Source organism: Pezoporus wallicus, unplaced genomic scaffold, assembly GCF_028554395.1.
Source record: "Pezoporus wallicus isolate ANWC-B61680 ecotype Strahan unplaced genomic scaffold, APGP_CSIRO_Pwel_v1 contig_7461, whole genome shotgun sequence".
NCBI lineage: Eukaryota > Metazoa > Chordata > Aves > Psittaciformes > Psittacidae > Pezoporus > Pezoporus wallicus.
Window position 1 is genome coordinate 929,613 of NW_026637976.1, and position 19,735 is coordinate 949,347.

General features: G+C 47.7%; 1 protein-coding gene across 6 annotated transcripts in view; it reads left to right on the forward strand.

Annotated features, from left to right (window-relative positions):
- MYO7A (myosin VIIA) overlaps window positions 1-19,735 on the forward strand; it is a 104,402-nt gene that overhangs the window by 37,234 nt on the left and 47,433 nt on the right. For 4 of the 6 annotated variants that reach the window (XM_057408517.1, XM_057408520.1, XM_057408519.1 and 1 more), the window contains exons 3-14: window positions 2,201-2,314; window positions 3,477-3,629; window positions 7,275-7,292; window positions 10,164-10,348; window positions 11,714-11,835; window positions 13,666-13,808; window positions 14,247-14,360; window positions 15,177-15,330; window positions 15,971-16,047; window positions 16,911-17,030; window positions 18,302-18,444; window positions 19,408-19,618. In XM_057408517.1, coding sequence (XP_057264500.1) covers window positions 2,201-2,314; window positions 3,477-3,629; window positions 7,275-7,292; window positions 10,164-10,348; window positions 11,714-11,835; window positions 13,666-13,808; window positions 14,247-14,360; window positions 15,177-15,330; window positions 15,971-16,047; window positions 16,911-17,030; window positions 18,302-18,444; window positions 19,408-19,618 — 1,554 coding nt within the window. The remainder of the gene's footprint in view (window positions 1-2,200; window positions 2,315-3,476; window positions 3,630-7,274; window positions 7,293-10,163; window positions 10,349-11,713; window positions 11,836-13,665; window positions 13,809-14,246; window positions 14,361-15,176; window positions 15,331-15,970; window positions 16,048-16,910; window positions 17,031-18,301; window positions 18,445-19,407; window positions 19,619-19,735) is intronic. The other 2 variants (XM_057408518.1, XM_057408522.1) reach the window with 1 other exon arrangement.

A 19,735-nucleotide genomic window follows, 5' to 3' on the forward strand; every position in this document is an offset into this window, starting at 1 on the left:
GCGATTTCTATGAGGTGTCAGAAGGGTTTTCTGCTGAGCAGGGACTGAGCAACCTGGTTCTCCTCTTGCTGACACCTTGATCATGTTACCCTGTGCGTGAATTCACCCGGCTGTGCAGCGAGGATAACGGTGCTGAACACTCTGAAGTGCTTTGAAATCCTTGGGTTAAAGGAGCTAAGGAACAAATAGTAATAGAAGTGGATTTATAATGTATATCTGTGCGTGACTTACTGCCTTCGTTAGTTGTTTTCTTCCTTTTAACTCAGTTATGAGATGTGAGGATAAGGGAGTTAATGAGAAAAAGATCTGAATATTGTATTTTGATGAGCTGGGTAAAGATACTTACAAGCAGTGCTATAGCACAGCCCTGTGAGGAAATGAAAACCCAACCTAAGGGCCAGATCCTCAGCTCTGTGTAAGCAGGATGTCTTTGTTGGTATCATAAGTGAAACCCAGCAAGCAGTTGCCAAGGGTGAAGCCTACCACAGAATGGCTGGGGTCTCCTTATCTGTAGTGTTTCTCCATGTGCAGGTCCTTGGGGATAGCCTTATATCCCCGTGGCACTCACAGGTTAGTACCAGTCAGGAGTCCTGGTGAGCATGGATGGTGAGTGTTTCCTCATGCTTTATATTGCTACCTGTCGCTGGTTCCACCATCCAGAGGGGAGCTGAAGGTTGTTCAGCAGTGCATTATGTCAAACCAAGTCTAGAAATACTCTGTCCCTAGAAATGGTCAATAGTGGTTGCTCAGGAAAGAGGTTCTATAAGAGCACACAGCATCATAGAACGGTTTTGGAAGGGGCCTTAAAGCTCATCCAGTTCCAGCCCCTTCCATGGGCAGGGACACCTTCCACTAGAGCAGCTTGCTCCAAGCCCCTGTGTCCAACCTGGCCTTGAACACTGCCAGGGATGGGGCAGCCACAGCTTCTCTGGGCACCCTGTGCCAGCGCCTCAGCACCCTCACAGGGAAGAGCTTCTGCCTTATATCCAACCTATATCTTCTCTGTTTAAGTCTGAGCCCATGCAAAGTGATCCCTCCTACTTTTCCCTTTCCCTTCTCCCAGCATTTTTTTCTGGACTTCCAAAGGTAGATACTGCATTTGCACTGTGTTTAATAGGTACCAGTGGAGCTGGCCCCAGGAATATGGCATTAGGTGGAGCTACAAGTTCACAACATTAATCTCAGCAGCATGAAAAAGTACATTTGCTTGCTTGATGCAAACATGCCAGACTAATTTAACTAGATGCTTTCCAGTTTTAACACCTCTTTGCATTGAGAATAGAGGAGGTAAATAACTCTGCTTGGCTTCAAACAGTGTGGGTCGTGCTTGGGAGTATAGTTTGGGGTTATTTGGGGGTTTGCATTTGTATTGAGGGAAAATGGCTTCTTTAAAAGGCTTTTTTGCATTTGAGTAATTTAATATCCACAGAGCTGATGAGCAGATAGTCCCTGCCCAGCAGGACTCACAGAGGTCTATGGCATCACATCAGTGACATGGAGCGAGTGGATAGGGGTCAACTGCTTGCTGTGTCGTCCAAAGTGAAAGCAAAAGGGTCTCAAATGAAAGAGTTGAAACACATGAAACGTGTAAAAGGGCACAGCTTTTTATGCTATTTGTAGCTAAACTTTTCCTTAGACATTATGGATGCTAAAACTTCGCACAGGTTCAGGAAGAAATTGGATGTGGTCACGGTAGATAAAATCCACTGAATCAAATGCAAAGAGCCCACCTACAAATCACTGTAGCTGGGAGAACTCCTGAAGAAGTATATCTATATCTACCTCTCTGGTATGGTCTTAACCCTTCTTTAGTCATCTCCTTTCACTAGGGCCCAAGGCAGGAGAATGTATATTTGATAGTGTTTATATGGAAGGGAAAAATAAGCCTCCAGATAAGGCTTTCCAAAACCATCTCCTAAGTGTGACTTTCTAGTCTTGTACATTATAGAGGGGAACTTCTGCCTGGGTGGGTTTTTCTGCCTGTGTCACTGCTCTATAACCTGCTTGCTGTAGGATGCAGTCTGTGACCAGCAATCCCTCACAAGCTCATGAAATACGGGGAAAGTGAAGTGCAGTGGTTTGCAATGGAAGTCATTTGACTTGCACCAATGATTTGAGTACAAAACATCAGCAACTTGTACCCCAAGGGATGCTGACGCTTCTGCAGTGCTGAGTGCAACTGTCCTCTCTTTGATTCCAGGGGGATTATGTGTGGATGGACCTCAAAACCGGACGGGAATTCGACGTCCCCATTGGAGCGGTGGTTAAACTGTGTGACTCTGGACAGATCCAGGTTGTGGATGATGAAGGCAATGTACGTACAAAGGGTTGTAAGGACCCTTCTTCACCTATTCTGGATAGGCCAAGGATCACAGGAACATGATGACTGACTTTGCCATAGACTTCTCACATGTCTTTATATTCAATTCTGCCATAGTTTTCTATCTGTAAATACACAATAATGTTGTGTTCCTGCTTCTGTGGCTGTTTTGGGATGGAAAAGTCAAGAAGCTTCTTGAGTACAATGATAACAGAAGCCTCCAAAGTACATTTAGATAGTGCTTTGAGCAAACCCTCCTCGACCTACTGTCCTTCCTGGCCTTCTACCAACACAAGATGTGCCCAAACACTGATTCTCCTTCAGTTTCCCCCCTCTTCTTCTGTGCAGCGGTGGCTTGTTTAGAGTAATATCTCTATCACAAGCAGGGGGTGGGTTCAGGAGGTCCTTTACATTGTTTTCCCAGCCTGTTTTCCCATTGCATATTCTCTCATTCCCTTCAGGGCTGGTAGAAAGAGATTTGGTTCAGCAGGGTCCATGTATCCGATTTGTAGTAACTTTTGAAGCCCTTTAGAAGTGATCAGACTAAACAACACTCTGCCACCAAAAGCAAGATTTTGCCATCCCTCTGTATCCCTCTGTCCTTCTCTAAACCATCTTTTCTCTGCCCATTATGTCTTGGCAGAGGGCTAACCAGGGATGTGAAAATGTAGTTGTGTGAAGGGAAGAACGTATCTGCTATTTGTTAGAAGCGTCCCTGATGTCCTATGTGTCCATGCTGTCCTGGATGATGGTCCTGCCAGTATGGCTTATATCTCATAGAATCACAGAATGGTTTGGGTTGGAAAGGACCTTAAGATCATGCCAGTTCCAACCCCCCTGCCATGGGCAGGGACACCTCACACTAAACCATGGCACCCAAGGCTCTGTCCAACCTGGACTTGAACACTGCCAGGGATGGAGCATTCATAGAATCATAGAATCATTCATGTCTCTTTGCTGCTCCAGTAAACCAAAAGATGCTTTTCTTTCTGCTCTGAACCTTTCCAATAAGTTATTGACATGCCTTAGAAACAGAAGTTATGGCCTGTGGGTTTAGGCTGTCCTGTGTATGTTCTTCTGTCTGTGTTGGGCTGTTTCTGTCTCTCATCCTAGGGATATCCCATTTGTCTTATCTTTATCCTTGCTCTCTTCCCAGGAGCACTGGATTTCCCCGCAGAATGCCAGCCACATCAAACCCATGCACCCCACGTCCATCCATGGAGTGGAGGACATGATCCGCCTGGGGGACCTGAACGAGGCAGGAATCCTCAGGAACCTGCTGATCCGCTATCGGGAGCACCTCATCTATGTGAGTGTCCTCCCACCTCCATCTCTTGTTCTGTACCGCGCCCTCTGCTCTCCTTAGCTCTGGGGAATCCACATGGGGAGCCCCCTGATTGAACTGAACATCTGGGTTTCTACCTTCACCTGGAACCAAGTGATAGAGGGTTTCTGCAGTGTGGAATTATAGAATCCCAGACTGGTTTGGGTTGGAAGGGACCTTAAAGCTCATCCAGTTCCAACCCCTGCCATGGGCAGGGACCCCTTCCACTAGAGCAGCTTGCTCCAAGCCCCTGTGTCCAACCTGGCCTTGAACACTGCCAGGGATGGGGCAGCCACAGCTTCTCTGGGCACCCTGTGCCAGAGCCTCAGCACCCTCACAGGGAAGAGCTTCTGCTTAAGAGTTCATCTCAATCTCCCCTCTGGCAGGTTCAAGCCATTCCCCTTGGCCTGTCCCTACAGGCCCTTGTCCCAAGCCCCTCTCCAGCTTTCCTGTAGCCCCTTTAGGCACTGGAGCTGCTCTCAGGTCTCCCCTTCAGGAGCCTTCTCTTCTCCAGGCTGACCCAGCCCAGCTCTCAGCCTGTCTTCAGAAGACACATTGCGGAGTTTATGGGTGCCCCAGTGAAAGACCCCATATGTTAGGTAATGAATGAAGTCTCTGCCACCTCACTGTGTAGCCCCCGTAGAAGTTCTGGGGACATGCATTAACCTTCTGCACTCAGTAACCAGTTCAACCCAGGCCGTGTGCATGCTGTAGTAATCCTAAAACAAAAGCCTTTGGCAACTGCAGGCTGGCTGTGGCCCTTCTGCCTTCTCCCTCTGAACCATTAATTCATTCAGCCCAAGTAGGTGAGGACTCGAAAGGCTGAGAGAGGTGGGAATGTTCATCCTGGAGAGGAGAAGGCTCAGGGAGACCTGATCCATGTGCCAGTACTTAAAGGGTGGCTACAAAGAAGATGGAGACTCCCTTTTGACAAGGAGTCCCATGGAAAAGCCGAGGGGTGATGGACACAAGTTACTGCTGGGGAGATTCCAGTTGGGCACAAGAGGAAATTTTTCCCATTGAGAACAAGCAGCCATTGGAATAATGTCCCCAGAGAAGTGGTAGATTCCCTGACATTGGGCACTGTTAAGATTGGGCTGGACAGGGTGCTGGGATATCTAGTCTAGGTCATGCTTTGCCTACAAAGGTCAGACCAGATGATCCTTAAGGTCCATTCCAGTCTGGGATTCTATGATTCTATGAATTGCTGGAGGTGCAGAGTGTGGAGAAAGGATGTGGAAATGCATGCGGGAACTAACTGGGAACAATGAAGTGAGCAACTCTCAGAACAGCTCTAAGGTACCTTCCCCATCAGTGTTTATGACTTATTAGCTCTGGGTTGCTTGGATCCTGACAGCTGATCTCTTTGGAGGGCAATGCCCTTCCTTAGGTCAGCTCAGTCATGCCCAGTGGATCCAGTGCACCCTTTCCAACCCAACCAGACATTCAGAATCGAGGGGTTTACATGGAGCCAGCCAGAACTACATCTCTTTTCTGCAGTAGGCCACCTCCCAGCAGGACAAGAGTCGGCATTCCGGTCTCTGTGCTGGTTTTATCAGTGTGTTAGGCTGTGTAGTCTGGTGCACATTCTTGGGGCAGAAGTGCAGAGTACCTATGTGTGTTTGCCATTAGCTAATGTACACAAACAGCCTATGAATATATGGAACATTTGGCATTGCCCTCATCCTACAGTTTTCACTCGGGTAAGTGCCTGCTGTGCCTTTGGAAACCTTTTCAAAGCCATCTGGCAATCTAATTTCAAAAGGCTGTGGAGACTACTGGATCTTCAGGCAGAGGGAATTGCAGTACAGACTTCCCAGATAGGATAAGCTAACAGATCATATCCAGGACTTTATCTACCAATTCTGCTTCTTCTGCTTGGTATCCAATGCCTTTTGATGGGATGGTTTTGATTTAGAGCTGGGCGGTGATGGAGAACACACCACTTTCACGTAGGCTGTTCATATGGTTGACAAGTCCCTACTGCCAACTCTGGAGGATATTAATCTTTTCTTTAAAAGATGGATTTCAGTCCTAGAGGAAGGCTGCTGAAAGGGCACCCCTAGATCCACGAAGCATGGAGGAGAATAGAGACCCCCAAATTCATGTCGCTGAGGCACATTATTGTCTGCCCAGGTATTGTCCATTTAAAGTCATGACCAGAAAATGATCTACGCATCAGATGAACTGAATTACGCCCTGGAGCTCTCTTCAGGGAGCCACAGCCATAATGATACACTAGCAAAAGCCAGCAGCCCAACTTCATATTTGAGGTGATGTCTCCATGTGCCCTAAAGCACCCATGGCAGTCACCAGAGATATGGGTAGAGCCAAGACTGCCCTTCAGCTGCGCAAACATAGGTGCCTGTTGGGTGAGGTGATTGCTTCAGAGCTGGCTGGAGCTTGGGTAGAAGAGTTTATGTTGGAACCTCAGGTTGGAGGTCTCCAGTCCAGCTCAGAGCATGTCCATCAATGTGGTACGCATATGGATAACTAAATTCAAGCAACCCGAATGCCACCCAAGAAGTACTGATAGCAAGTAGCTGGTTGGCTCATCCAGGGAACATGTATTTATTCATTGCTTGTGGGCACCCTGCAGTGGTGCCAAGTGGATTCCCACAGCTTTCTCTGGGGTCACGTTGGGTACTTTTGCACTCCTGTCCATGTGTCTCCCCTGGGGTCTCCATCAGGCAAGTGCCTGTTGTCTCACCAAGTGAACAGAGGTCGTCAGGTAAGATTGCATGTGTGCTGTACCAGATGGCGTGTGAAGACACCCAGCTCCTTCATGGAAGCTCTGCCTCTGAGCTCCCTCACCAAGCTGTTCACAGGCATCCAAGGAGATTAGGAACACAAATGGATACTGTGCAGGGCGTGTTTGGCAGCATCATACTAATAAGGGCTAATGCAAAGGGCAGCTTCTAGCCTGGAGGTGAGCATGGGCAGTGATTTGGGCTGAAATGAGTCAGTAACCATGTGGTTTCTCTACTAGTTCTTCGGGTCTGATAATGACAGTGCCATGTGTCCTACAGAGCTACTGCATTAGGGATGGCGGCATCCAGCAAAGGGATTTGCATCACAGAGGTTCCAGGTTACTCTTCTTGAATTGCTCCACACCACTAATGGCTTCGGTGGTCCAGCCCACATCCTGGGCACAAGGCAGCAATTAGTGCAATCTCAAATCAGAATGACACTGTCATAATGACATAGAGCACATAGCTTGATAGAGAGGTACATAAACCGCCTCTGTTCACACGTGTGGTGTTGAAGGCTCATTTAGATCTCATCTCTCAAGAGTGGTGGCACTAGGATGGGTAGATTTGTATTGAATGTGGTGGTTAATGGCAGTTTTGCAAAGCCAAGGTACCATCTGGATGCCATATGGGTAGGAGATACCCAGCACCCTGAGGTGTTTTCTTCTGTGGTATAAATTAGTCTGTCTTAAAGATGATGAAGCTCAGTGTGACTTCACCTTCACTGCTCTAAAGGATATCTGGGCCTGCTGAGTAAAGGTTTTCCAGCAGGACTTCATCCCCTCTTGTTTCCTCATCACCTGAGCTTTGTGGAGGGTGTAATCCTGCTCTAATAAAATATACTTTTCCTTTTTCTCCTCCCTCATATTCTACTCATAAGACAAACTGCGGCGGGAGGGTAAGTATGACTCTTGGCACTGTCATTTGCAACCACTGCCATGCCTTACACCAGACCACTTGTTTCTGTTCACCATTGTGGCATTCTCATTTACTTTTTGCACCACCATTGCTGTTGCTTCACAAAGGCACTGAGAGCATCATCCCCGTTGCCGCAGAGCTTGATCCTCATGGTGAAGCCGTGGTACCTTCCCCAGAGTTGGGATGTCCCCATCCTGTGAATGTAGTTAAAGCTGTAAATGCTTCTAAGTAATGAACTTAACTTGAAGGAGAGAACCTTCTGCAGCTAAATAAGAAAGACTTCACCAAGAGCTTACTGGTTTGGCTTGCATGCACTAAGAGAAACTATGCTGAATAGCCAGAGCATCTGGTGGGGAGTTTGGACTCATGAGTAAGGTTGAATATCTAGAGATGTAACCAGTGCCTGTTGCTGCTCTCCAAGGGTTGCCAAAACGCAGTAATGTTGGGTAGAGCTTTAACCCCATCAAAATCCAGATGAAGTCAGCTGTGGTGTGCTGGGTAGTGAGGGCAGCAGGCTCAGAAGGGATTTGTTTGGGGCTTATTAAAAGGTAGGTCATGCAGGCATGAATTTGCTCTGAGATGTGGTTCCTGTGGTCAGCTATGGCAGAGCCTCTGCCTATCGGTAGAGCTTCATTTTCCCAAGAGAAGAAGGCTTTGCCTTCGCTCAGCAATAGAAACCAAAGAGATAATGTTTCCTTGGAGGTGCCCTTTGGTCCCTCAGCAGCAAAGTGGACAAAGTTTTGCATTCCATCAGCTGTGAGAATGGGGTAAACTGTATTTATCAACTAGGAATAACCTACAAAAACAAGAGTTTGTGCTGACAAAGTATTTTGTGGATCGCAAGGCAAGGGTCAGTGAGAGCATCCAGAAAGCATTCCTGCACCTAATGGTTAACTCCTTTAAAAGTCTCACTGGCTCCATTCGGGGCAGGGCAGTGTGACTGAAGTGCAGGGATTTCAGAGGCCTCTGCAAAGTCTTTGAGAAGGAAGGTTAGAAATGTCCCTAAAGTTAACCTGATAGTAAACTGTGAAGTGGAAAAGAGCCTTCCAAGTATCTCACCCAGGGCTGGAAGGAGAATTGGGGTTCATTGGGGATTGTGGTGACAGAATCCCATTCAGAAAGTGAGCTCATTCCTACCCTGAGCACTAAGTTTCCCTGCTCTGACCCTGTTGAGGCTGCTCTAGGACTTCTTTGCTCCATTATTTCAATGCCTTCCTCCTCTAGCATCCAGTCTCCATGATTTCACAGCCAATTTCTACCCTTTGGATTTGTGACAACTTTGTCTTAAGCTTAAAGAGACCTTTTCCTTTACTGGCATGTAACTCCCTATTACAGGGGAGGCTGTTGTGCCCTTTCTCATCACTGTAAAGTCAAACCTCACCTGGGACTGAACAGAAAGTTGCTCTCTGGTGCTGGCCATGAGGCTAGAAAGTGAGGAGTCCCTAAGGGCTTTCAGCATCCCTACTATGGGACACAATTGCCACCTACTGGCTGTCCTTCCAGAAGCCTGAGCTAGTGGGAAGTGTTGTTTCATTCATAGGTGGTGCACAAAAAGAGGAGCAGGGCAAACAGATCTCAGTTCACAATCATCCTTCCCTGTGCCACTTCGCTGCTTTGTGACAAAGGGTTGTTGTCAGTTTTAGGCCACTCACATAAAAACCCATGAAAAATAATATATATATAAAATATATATAAAATATATGACTCTTATAACTTCAGTTGCCAGAAGTTACACAGGAGAAGGTGTCTTGGCTCATTTGAAGTCATGGAGTGAAAGCAGCCTTCATCTCATGTTCCTTGGTTAGCCTGAGGTGGGACCCTGTTGACTTACTTGCTCTAGACACTAACTTCTGGATAGCTAAAATAGGGGAAGGAGATCCTTATTCTCTGCCCTGGGCCTGGGATGTGGCCAAACCTCCAACATTAGAGCTGCATCTGAGCAAGATGACAAAAGTCCTTTGGTGAGAGGTTTGAGAGAAATGATTCCTAGATGGGCAGTAATGAAGGAGCAAGACACAAGAGAGCTGCCTAAGACTGGACAGAGAACAAGGAATAACCTCCCCAGGGAAGTGGTGACTCCCCAGCGTTGGACACTGTTAAGATGGGGCTGGACAGGGTGCTGGGACATCGTGTCTAGGTCATGCTTTGCCTTGAGAGGTTGGACCAGATGATCCTTGAGGTCTCTTTCAACCTGGGATTCTATGGTTCTATGACAGCTTTGCTCATTTGAGTGCCACAGATAGCATGGGATGGACCTAAGACCATTTCCAGTATGTCAGGACTTTGTGGGACAGGACAAGGTTTCAAACTGCAGCACGAATAGGTTTGGTTAAGCAGAGATTGTACAGAAGAACATATTGCAGGGGGAGACTTAGGAGATCTGCTGTGGATTTATCAAAAACAGGTCAGACAGACATCTGTCAGGAATGGTTTGGATCCAGCTGGTCCTGCTTTGAGATACAGCAATGCCCTTAAGGTTTCTTCCATCTCTAGTTTCTCACGATTTGTGGGATGCAGGAGGTATGTATGGATACGTGCTGGCTTTGGAGATATATTTTGCAAATATAAGCTTGACTTGAAGCTCTGAACCTTAACTGAGGAGCATTCAAAGTATGAATTAAGGCTTGAATTCATGCTGTGCATGAGCAATGCTGAGTCTGAACTGATTTAATTTGGGACTTACGTTCCAGTTTTGCTCCAGGCTCCACCCTTCATCTTTGACTTGACCATCATCTTTCATCCAGCTTGCGAGATGCCTTGGTTTTTCTGGCTTCCACACTCCATCCAAGCAACCAAAGCCTCTCAGCTACCTCTCACTGTCCCTATAAACCTTCATGTGCTTCTCCTGCAGACATACACTGGTTCTATACTGGTGGCAGTAAACCCCTACCAGCTCCTACCCATCTACTCACCAGAGCAGATACGCCTGTACACCAACAAAAAGATTGGTGAGATGCCACCACACATCTTCGCGATCGCTGACAACTGCTACTTCAACATGCAGCGCAACAACAAGGACCAGTGTTGTATCATAAGGTGAGTTGTGAATCTCCCGATGGGCCATCTCCTGAAAATGGATGATGATCACTTTGCAATATGGTTGATAGGCAACAGCCTAACAAATAGAAACAGAAATCTGAGTGACCCATTAGATCTTCCATTCCAGTGCAGTCGGCCTCTGTTTGTAGTCACTGTTCCTAGTAAAGACGCTTCATCAATCCGTTGGTACTTGCCCCACAACCCAATAGATCTCATATTCATCTTCAACCTCCCCTTTTAAACTTAAACTCAGTACTCCTGCAGACATCACAGGTTCAAAGATCTGCACATTCTGCACAAGGAAGAGCCAGGAATAAACTTGATTGCTGGACCTGTGGTTGTTCTCAGTGGCACACTGATGTCTTCCTACATGGCACTGCTCTGGACCGACCAACCTTAAGCATCTTACGCCCAGTATTTCAGACACATGAGACTGAACAGGCCATGCAGTAATGATTACTTTGCAGGGCTAAAAATACGGACTTCATATGGGAGAGTCAAGGCTAGATATGATGCAATGGCCAGCTGGCTCTGAGAAGTGAAGCTGTTAAGCCATGGGGACAGGTTTGGTTACTGTATGCCAGGAAGATCCATTTCTATCACTGGTATTTGCTACCCCATATATCAGACAGGCCATACACTCACACCAAGAGATTTCTGCCCAGCCCTTCCTCTTGTACGATCACAAGATTAACAGAAGCTATCTCTTAGTGAAGAGAAAGCTTTGAGGAGTAGCTTTTGCTTCCTGCCCCGTGATCTCCTCTCACACCCATACCCTTGGTAGGACAAGCCTAGGGCACCTGTCAAAGTGCCTGCTGATAAAAGGCAGCATTTCACAGTCTGCTTTCTAGTGCATTTTGGCAGGTAAAAACTGGTGATGAAGAGCAAGCTGCTCTAGTGGAGGGTGTCCCTGCCTTTGGCAGGGGGTTAGAACTGGATGAGCTTTAAGTTCCTTTCCAACCCAAACCATTCTATGATTCTAAGATGCCCCATGGGACCAGCTAGCCCCTGGAGCACAGGCCTATGGTCTGCTGATCATACCCAGAAAAGCACTGCCGGGATGTACTTCATGCCCTTCTTAGTGCTGATGGAATGATGGTATTTGCTGGAGATACACAAACCCAAGCAAGAGCTTGGGTTAAATATACTGTAGAGCAAATCTGTGTCTTGGCTGGAAGCTGTGTCCTACCATTTGTCCCACAGTGAGTCCCTGAGACGCTAGGAACCCATCCTTAGTGGCCTCATTTTACCTATGTTAACAGCAGAGACGCAGAGAGAGCAGTCCCTTTGGAAACAGAGAGAGGATCATTGGCAGGGATACAGCAGGGCTTCCACTGACCTCGATTCCTGTTGTCTTCGCAGCGGTGAATCCGGAGCAGGGAAAACAGAAAGCACAAAGCTGATCCTGCAGTTCCTGGCAGCGATCAGCGGCCAGCACTCCTGGATTGAGCAGCAGGTCCTGGAGGCAAATCCCATCCTGGAAGGTGAGGCCTCGGATGATGTACAAAGGAATTGGGAAATAAAGAAACCAAACCAGATCCAGGAAACACATTTTTCCCATGGCAGGGGGTTGGAACTGGGTGATCTCTGATCCTTTCCACCCCAACTGGTCCTTTCCAACCCAAACCATTCTATGAGTCTATAAGAAAATCAAAGCAGCGATGTGACCATTTGTTGAACAACATATTTGCTTTCTTTCTCTCTGAGTTTACCTTTCACGAGACTGATGTTCTCTGATCTGGGCTCTCAAATTTGCCATTTGCATTTTTGACAACTCTTGTTGAAACATTTCAGCTGACCTGAAATTCTTTTCAATTGTTTCGTTCACTTAAAATTGAAAAATGTGGATTTTTTTCCACTTAAATCAGTAAATTTTTTCCTCAAAAATTTCAAAACAGAAACTCGAATTTTCCCTAATTCCCTGTATGTATTCTGGGATTCCAAAAATCACCAAATGCACACAGCCCTATTGAAAACTCTTACCACCTCTTCCAGTGCTTGAATTTTACTGGATGCACAGCCCCAATACCCTGTAGATGCTGCATTTAACTAATTTTTCCATTTGACCACAGTTGCAAAACTCCTATTCCTATTCTTTGCTGATTCAGCAGAACATGAGATTAATTTGAGCAGAGCTTCATAGATTAAACACTTTATGCTGGCAACACACAACAGCAAATCCCACCTTTTTCCTTTCGAGATCAGTGAATGGCAGTGGAATGCAGAATAAGAAATAAAGGCAGTTCAAGAAAGAACCAGATAATGAGAATCAGCTCATGGCTTTAATAGATTCATTGGCAAGCTGTTACTGTGATCAGCCCCACTGTTTTAATGGGATGTCTGTAAATTAAAGAGGTGATCTGCCCCTCTGGCCCTAGCATGATGCCAGATGGACCTTTCACACTTAAGTGGGAAAAGAGCATGTTCCTTGATAATAACATTATTTTTACCCCCCCCCGTTACTTACAGTGATCAGAGGCTTGCTTGTTAAATAGCTCCCCTAGGAATCAATGTGAGTATCCCAACTGCTTTCCATGCATCGTATTGGCAGAGCAGAGAAGAAAGTCACTGCCTGAGCCGAGCTTCTCTGTGCTCTGTTGGAGCTTCCATCAGCTGTGACATGAGGATGCAGTGAGGCTCAGGGCATCCCAGGGTTGCTCAATTGGTGCTGTAAAGCACCGTGGTGCACGGCGTGCACACGGGGCGGTTTTGAACATGCACTTCATCACTGCAAGGATTGAGGGGAATGGGAGCTCTGAACTTCAAATGCATCTCCATCAATCCTGGAGCATGAATTCCAGGGCTCTTAAGCCGGTGGTCCAAACCCACGCAGAGGATGGACGTGGGTACATTTCTCTGCATGGTCTATTTGCAAGGAGAAGTCTCCTCCTGAAAGCTGGCTTAGGCCTCTGTATTTCCCAAAGAACAAGCCCTTTTCTTTCCCTCTCCGTCACCAAATCACTCATCAGCAGCTCTGTCGCTTCCCGCTCACTGCAGCATCCTCCACCAGCCTTGCTGAACCCTCTTGTGTTTCATCAGCTGCTGCCAAAATCCTGTTGTCCTAGCCCTTCTTCCTGGATAAGGTCATCCCTTTCCTATGCCTCCTCTGTGCTCCTCTCTATTTCTGAGGACAGTCATCTGAGGTATATCCTGTTTCCCCACACTAAGATGAAATTGAACCAGCCAAACTTCAGTGAAAGGTTTTGGGGCTGATTTTTACCCTCTCAGCCTCGTTCTTTCCTTGCCCATGAGACCAGACCCATGTTCCTCCCCACATCAGGTCCTCTCTAACCCATTGCAATTCTTCACTGCAGCTTTTGGGAACGCAAAGACCATTCGGAATGACAACTCCAGCCGGTTTGGGAAGTACATCGACATCCACTTCAACAAAAGGGGAGCCATCGAGGGGGCAAAGATTGAACAGTACCTGCTGGAGAAGTCCCGGGTCTGCAGGCAGGTGAGGTGATAGATCTGCAAGGTGGCACTTGGTCTATGAACCTTTGTAAGAGCCTTCTAATACCTAAAGGGGCTGCAGGAAAGCTGGAGAGGGGCTTTGGACAAGGGCCTGTAGGGACAGACCAAGGGGAATGGCTTTAACCTGCCCGAGGGGAGACTGAGCTGAGCTCTTAGGCAGAAGCTCCTTCCTGTGAGGGTGCTGAGGCGCTGGCACAGGGTGCCCAGAGAAGCTGTGGCTGCCCCATCCCTGGCAGTGTTCAAGGCCAGGTTGGACACAGGGGCTTGGAGCAAGCTGCTCTAGTGGAAGGTGTCCCTGCCTGTGGCAGGGGTTGGAGCTGGATGGGCTTTGAGGTCCCTTCCAACCCAAACCAGTCTGGGATTCTGTGACCTTTGCAGTGGCATCCTCCTCACAGAGCTGGCTCTTGCTCTCCTACTACAGGCCCAGGACGAGAGGAACTACCACGTGTTTTACTGCATGCTGAGGGGAATGTCAATGGAGCAGAAGAAGAAGCTGGGTCTTGGGAAAGCCACGGATTACAACTACCTTGCAATGGTGAGAGCAGATGTTCGGTGGGGTGATGGGGTGAGACCTTGTTAGCAAGGAGGAAGAGAGAGGAGCTGCTTTGCTGCTTCCTGAATGTTAGCCACAGGGTTTGTAGGACTCCTTTGTCCCACCACCACAAGCCTCACAGTCTTAGTGCAAACCCTTAACCCCTTTGGATAGACCAGGTTATTTCCATTCTTCCTGTGGAGTGGGCCACCAGCTTGGATGGTTTTGATGTTTGGTGCCCAGGCCACTTGTTTGGAGATAACCAGGTTGTTAGATATAACCCAGTGCTCTTGCAGCAGTGATGGGCAGGGAGGAGGAGTGCATGGCTCATGGTGCATTCTCAGCAGCATAGGATGCTGAGCTGTCTCTACTCCACATGTCCGAGTGATCCAGCAATCTCCAGCCCCACTCCCTATACACCAGTATTTCAATCCAGAGGAGCTGGTCGAAGCAGCTGTAATTAAGGCTGGTTCATCAGCACCAAGGCTGGGACCCACCTTTCTAGCTGGATCAGTGAGAGCCTCCAGCACATTTCCTTCTCGCTCTTTATCCCCATCTCAGGGAGCTTTTTCTCCTCTGCTGATTGCAGCCAGACACGAGGTAGCTGGGGACAGTGGGGTAAGTGCAGGTCACAGGGCTGAGCATAGAATCATTGTGTACACCAAAGCACAGAGCCAGATCCACAGATTCATCATCATCTTTTGCTTATTCATCCCTTAAACAATATATCTACTGATTTAGGCTGGATGGACACCTTAGGGTTATACCCAGATGCTCTCTGGTTTACCCATGCTCTGTGTCACCTCTTTGCCTGCCCAGGGTAACTGCACAACATGCGATGGCCGAGATGACAGCAAGGAGTACGCCAATATCCGCTCAGCAATGAAGGTCCTTATGTTCACTGACACAGAGAACTGGGAGATCTCCAAGCTGCTGGCTGCCATCCTGCACATGGGCAACCTGCAGTATGAAGGTAAAGGGACAAGGGACGTGGTCCAGCACACTGCTACTCTTACTTCTGATGGTGAGAGGAAGCCAAGCTTAGGGATTGAGGGCTGTATCCAGACCACTTGCCGCGGTGCCATGCCAGGGAATCAGCTGCTTATTGTGGTGTGAAAGGACAAGAAAGGAGTAATGAATCCACTTGCCCACTCTGCAGAGCTGCCAAACTCCAGTGTGCTCCGTGACATCCACCTTTTCTGGATGCAGGGAGGTTGAACATGGCCGCAGGCCGTTTAGCAGGCTCAGGTTTTGCAGAGAGAGATTAATGGAGTGTTTGACAAGTGCCTGTGTGATTCAATAAGTCTTTGTAAAGGTACCAAACTGCCCTGCTCTCAGGAGTGACACTGATTTAAAAAGCCTCTTTGGAAGACAGAAGCCTAAAGCACTTACACACTAGAAACGTTTTTACCTCATCAGTCATTTAGGGTGGCTAGCGCAGCACAGTACAGGTCCTTTGCAGCCAGCAGCAGGACTCCACCAGCTGCATTATTCTCTTTCTGATTTGGCCAGATTTTGCCTGCCCATCACACAGAGGCAGTGAAGAAAGACCTGTTCCCTCACCCTATCCATGTCCCTTGCTGATGGCTTTCCCTCTGCCTTTCTTCCCCCAGCTCGGACCTATGACAACCTGGATGCCTGTGAAGTTGTTCAGTCGGCATCACTCATCACTGCAGCATCGTTGCTGGAGGTCAGTGCTTCTGCAGTGTTGCTGTCCCCTTCCTGGCTTGTTCCTATGTTCCTGGTGTTGTGTCAAAGCTCTCATTGCACCACCAGCTCTATGAGGCTGAAGAGGCCTGGGTAAGCCATACTTTGCCATGCACTGATGGAATGAAGGTAGATGTCTCCATCTGAGCTGGGGATCTGAGCTCTCCTTCATGCCAGTGGAGAGAAACAGTCACTTTGGTGGCACATCACCCTGAAAAGGACATCCAAAATAGCTCAGTCCTTGAAATACAGTGTTTCCCTCCTTGATGGAAAGAGAGTGCAGTAGCTGCAATGGAGATGTCACACTGTTTGTATCTGAGGTGAGATGACCCTCAGCCAAACCATCCATAGACTGACTGGAACATTCTTCAGAAGGTAACAGGGCTCCCTCAGGCACACCATCTCAACTCCACAGGCAGTGCTGGTCCCACAGTGTGCTCCATGGCTGTCTGCAAGCTGTTTCCGTGTACCTTAGGGAGTGGACATGTCCCTGGCTTGATCTTTCAAGTATGTAAAGGAATCAGGGGGATGCAAAGCTACCTTCATGCTGGCAGCATACAGCTTTGCTTTGTCATCTTCCCTCCCCACACCTCATGAACATCTCACACCAAGCCACAGGAACAGTTTCCATAGTAAAACACTGTATAAAAGGGTTAATTGCTCGCTGAAAATGCCTTTAGCATCATGTGAGATACTTGCTCTGCACAGCTAAGGAAAGCCACCTCCAGCTATGGGGGGCTGCACTGTTCCTCTCTGGCCATACACATTCAGGCCAGTAGCCCAGACCATTGTAAGGACACCTTGTGTGATGAAGTCAGCAGCTGTGTTCCATGGTGTCCTCACCAGGTTGATCCTCAGGACGTGATGAACTGCCTTACGAGCAGGACCATCATCACCAGGGGTGAGACCGTCTCCACTCCTCTCAGCATGGAACAAGCACTGGATGTGAGGGATGCTTTTGTAAAGGTAAGTCTTAGGGAATTCCCTTCTAATTCTGCTGATAAGCTGAAGGAGTCTGCCACTTTTGAGACCACAGCATCCACTGCACAGAAAAGGAGTCTTGCTTGGCTCCTGTGTGAGCTCAGGTCAGTAGATGGCCTTGAAACTGTTTTGTCATTGGGATGCACAAAGAGTTGTGATGAAGGGAGTCTAGATAGCCTGGTCTTCAGGGGATTTGTAATCTGGACTTGAGACTGTCTGTTCTCAAAGGTGACCTATGGAAGGAGCCAGCATTCTGGAATCACTTCACTTGAACTTCAGGAAAACATCCCAGCTTGAGCCCCAGGCTTAGATCCTCAGCTGCTATAAATCAGAGCAGCTCTATCAGCATCTAGAATACCCACACCTGAATTCTGGGATCTGGACACATCTGCAGCAGTGAATAAACCTGAACATCAAAGGAACGGGAATAGGGATAGAAGAGTTCAGCAGCCATCAGGGCACCTAGAGTGAGCATCACCTGAGGCTTTGGGGTGAGGAAGGTTGATGGGATGGGTCTGCATTGCTGCTGTGCTGTTGATTGCCTTATGTAAGATTGAAGAAGGTATGGTAGCCCTGTGTAAGGTTGCTACCTCAGTAGCATCCTTTGGCCATCTTGGGCCCCACAGTCTGTTTGTGGGGAACTGGTAGATGAACCTAGCTGGTGTGATACCTAACTAGTCTGAAATCCAGACAGTGACTGCTCTAGTGGTGATGGGCCCTTGAGTCAGACTTCCCTCCTGTTAGCGCTCCTGTAGCTTATATATAAGAGATTAATAGCATTGTAAAACACGGAGTTCTGGAATTACTGAAGCAGCAATAGCTGCTTCATTCAATCAGCAGGCTGTTTAGCCAGTGCTGCATGTAAGTCAGCAGCTTGAAAGGCACTTGCAAGGACATCCAGGCAAGATGTCCTTGGCTGTTCTAGGAGTGTAGCATGGATCTTCTCATCTATAGAAAGAGACATTTAGAAAGCAATGAAAGGACTGTCTAGCTTTGCAGTGAGCCCATAAATCCAAAATGTAGGACTATCCAAATCTGGGAATTTGCTTTCAGTTATCTTTAAGCTCTCAGGTCCATTTTCCTTGATCTACATAACAGCTCTTGAAGCTTTAAACTATGCCAAGAGTGTGGCATAAATGGTGAGCATGTCCTCAGTTGCTGGCCATGCTTTAGGGTAGCCTATGCCGCAATGAGTGAGCTGGTGCTGCAGATGAGCAATGCTAACCTCAGTGACCTCCATCTTTGGGATGTTGCAGGGAATTTATGGGCGCCTTTTTGTATGGATCGTGGAGAAGATCAATGCTGCCATTTACAGACCTCCTTCCCAGGAACTCAAGAGTGTCAGGAGATCCATCGGCCTCCTTGACATCTTTGGCTTTGAAAACTTCACTGTGAACAGGTATGGAGCCTGCAAAAGGAGAACCAGGTCTTAACCCTGCTTCACCACCCAATGTCTTGCAGTCCTTTCACCTCTCCTGAGATGAACAGGACTGGCCTGGGCCAAGCCTTTTTCTATAGGAGAGATTATCAGAGCTAATGGAGCTTGGAGCAAGCTGCTCTAGTGGAAGGGGTCCCTGCCCATGGCAGGGGTTTGGAACTGGATGAGCTTTAAGGTCTCTTCCAAAACAAACCGTTCTATGATTCTATGATAATCACTTTTATGTTCCAGTAGACAACATGTTTCATAAACTCCTTGGCTTAGACCACACCCATAATGGCTATAGCCACATATATTATAATTATATATATATTTGTATTATTATAATTTATATATATATGTGTTGTCTGTGGGGAGAAGAAAATGATTATTTAAACGAAATTCTCACCCAACTGCAATTCGACTGAGTGGTTGATGTGGTGTAAGAGTATTGCTTCAAACATGGAGAGATGGAGAAAGATAGAATCATAGAATAGTTAGGGTTGGAAAGGACCTTAAGATCATCCAGTTCCAACCCCCTGCCATGGGCAGGGATGCCTCACAGCAGACATGTCACCCAAGGCTCTGTCCAACCTGGCCTTGAACACAGCCAGGGATGGAGCATTCACAACTTCCCTGGGCAACCCGTTCCAGTGCCTCAGCACCCTCACAGTAAAGAACTTCTTCCTTATATCCAATCTAAATTTCCCCTGTTTAAGTTTTAACCCGTTACCCCTTTCCTGTCACTACAGTCCCTAATGAAGAGTCCCTCCGCAGCATCCTGGTAGCCCCCTTCGGACACTGGAAGCTGCTCTGAGGTCTCCACACAGCTTCTCTTCTCCAGGCTGAACAGCCCCAACTTTCTCAGCCTGTCTCCGTACAGGAGGTGCTCCTGATAGACCACAACAGATCTAATGTGGCTTTTCCTTTATCTTCTCTCCACAGTTTCGAGCAGCTTTGCATTAACTTTGCAAACGAAAACCTGCAGCAGTTCTTCGTGCGCCACGTCTTCAAACTCGAGCAGGAGGAGTACAACCTGGAGAACATCAACTGGCAGCACATCGAGTTCACTGATAACCAGGATGCCTTGGACATGATCGCCATCAAGCCCATGAACATCATCTCCCTCATTGACGAGGAGAGCAAGTTTCCCAAGGTGTGTTTTGGGCTCAGCCCTGCTGCCAGTGGCCGTCCTCTTTTTACCCCCTTTGCACTTGTATGCTGGTACCCTATGAGAGGTCTAAACACCCCCAAACACACATTCACCTTTCAT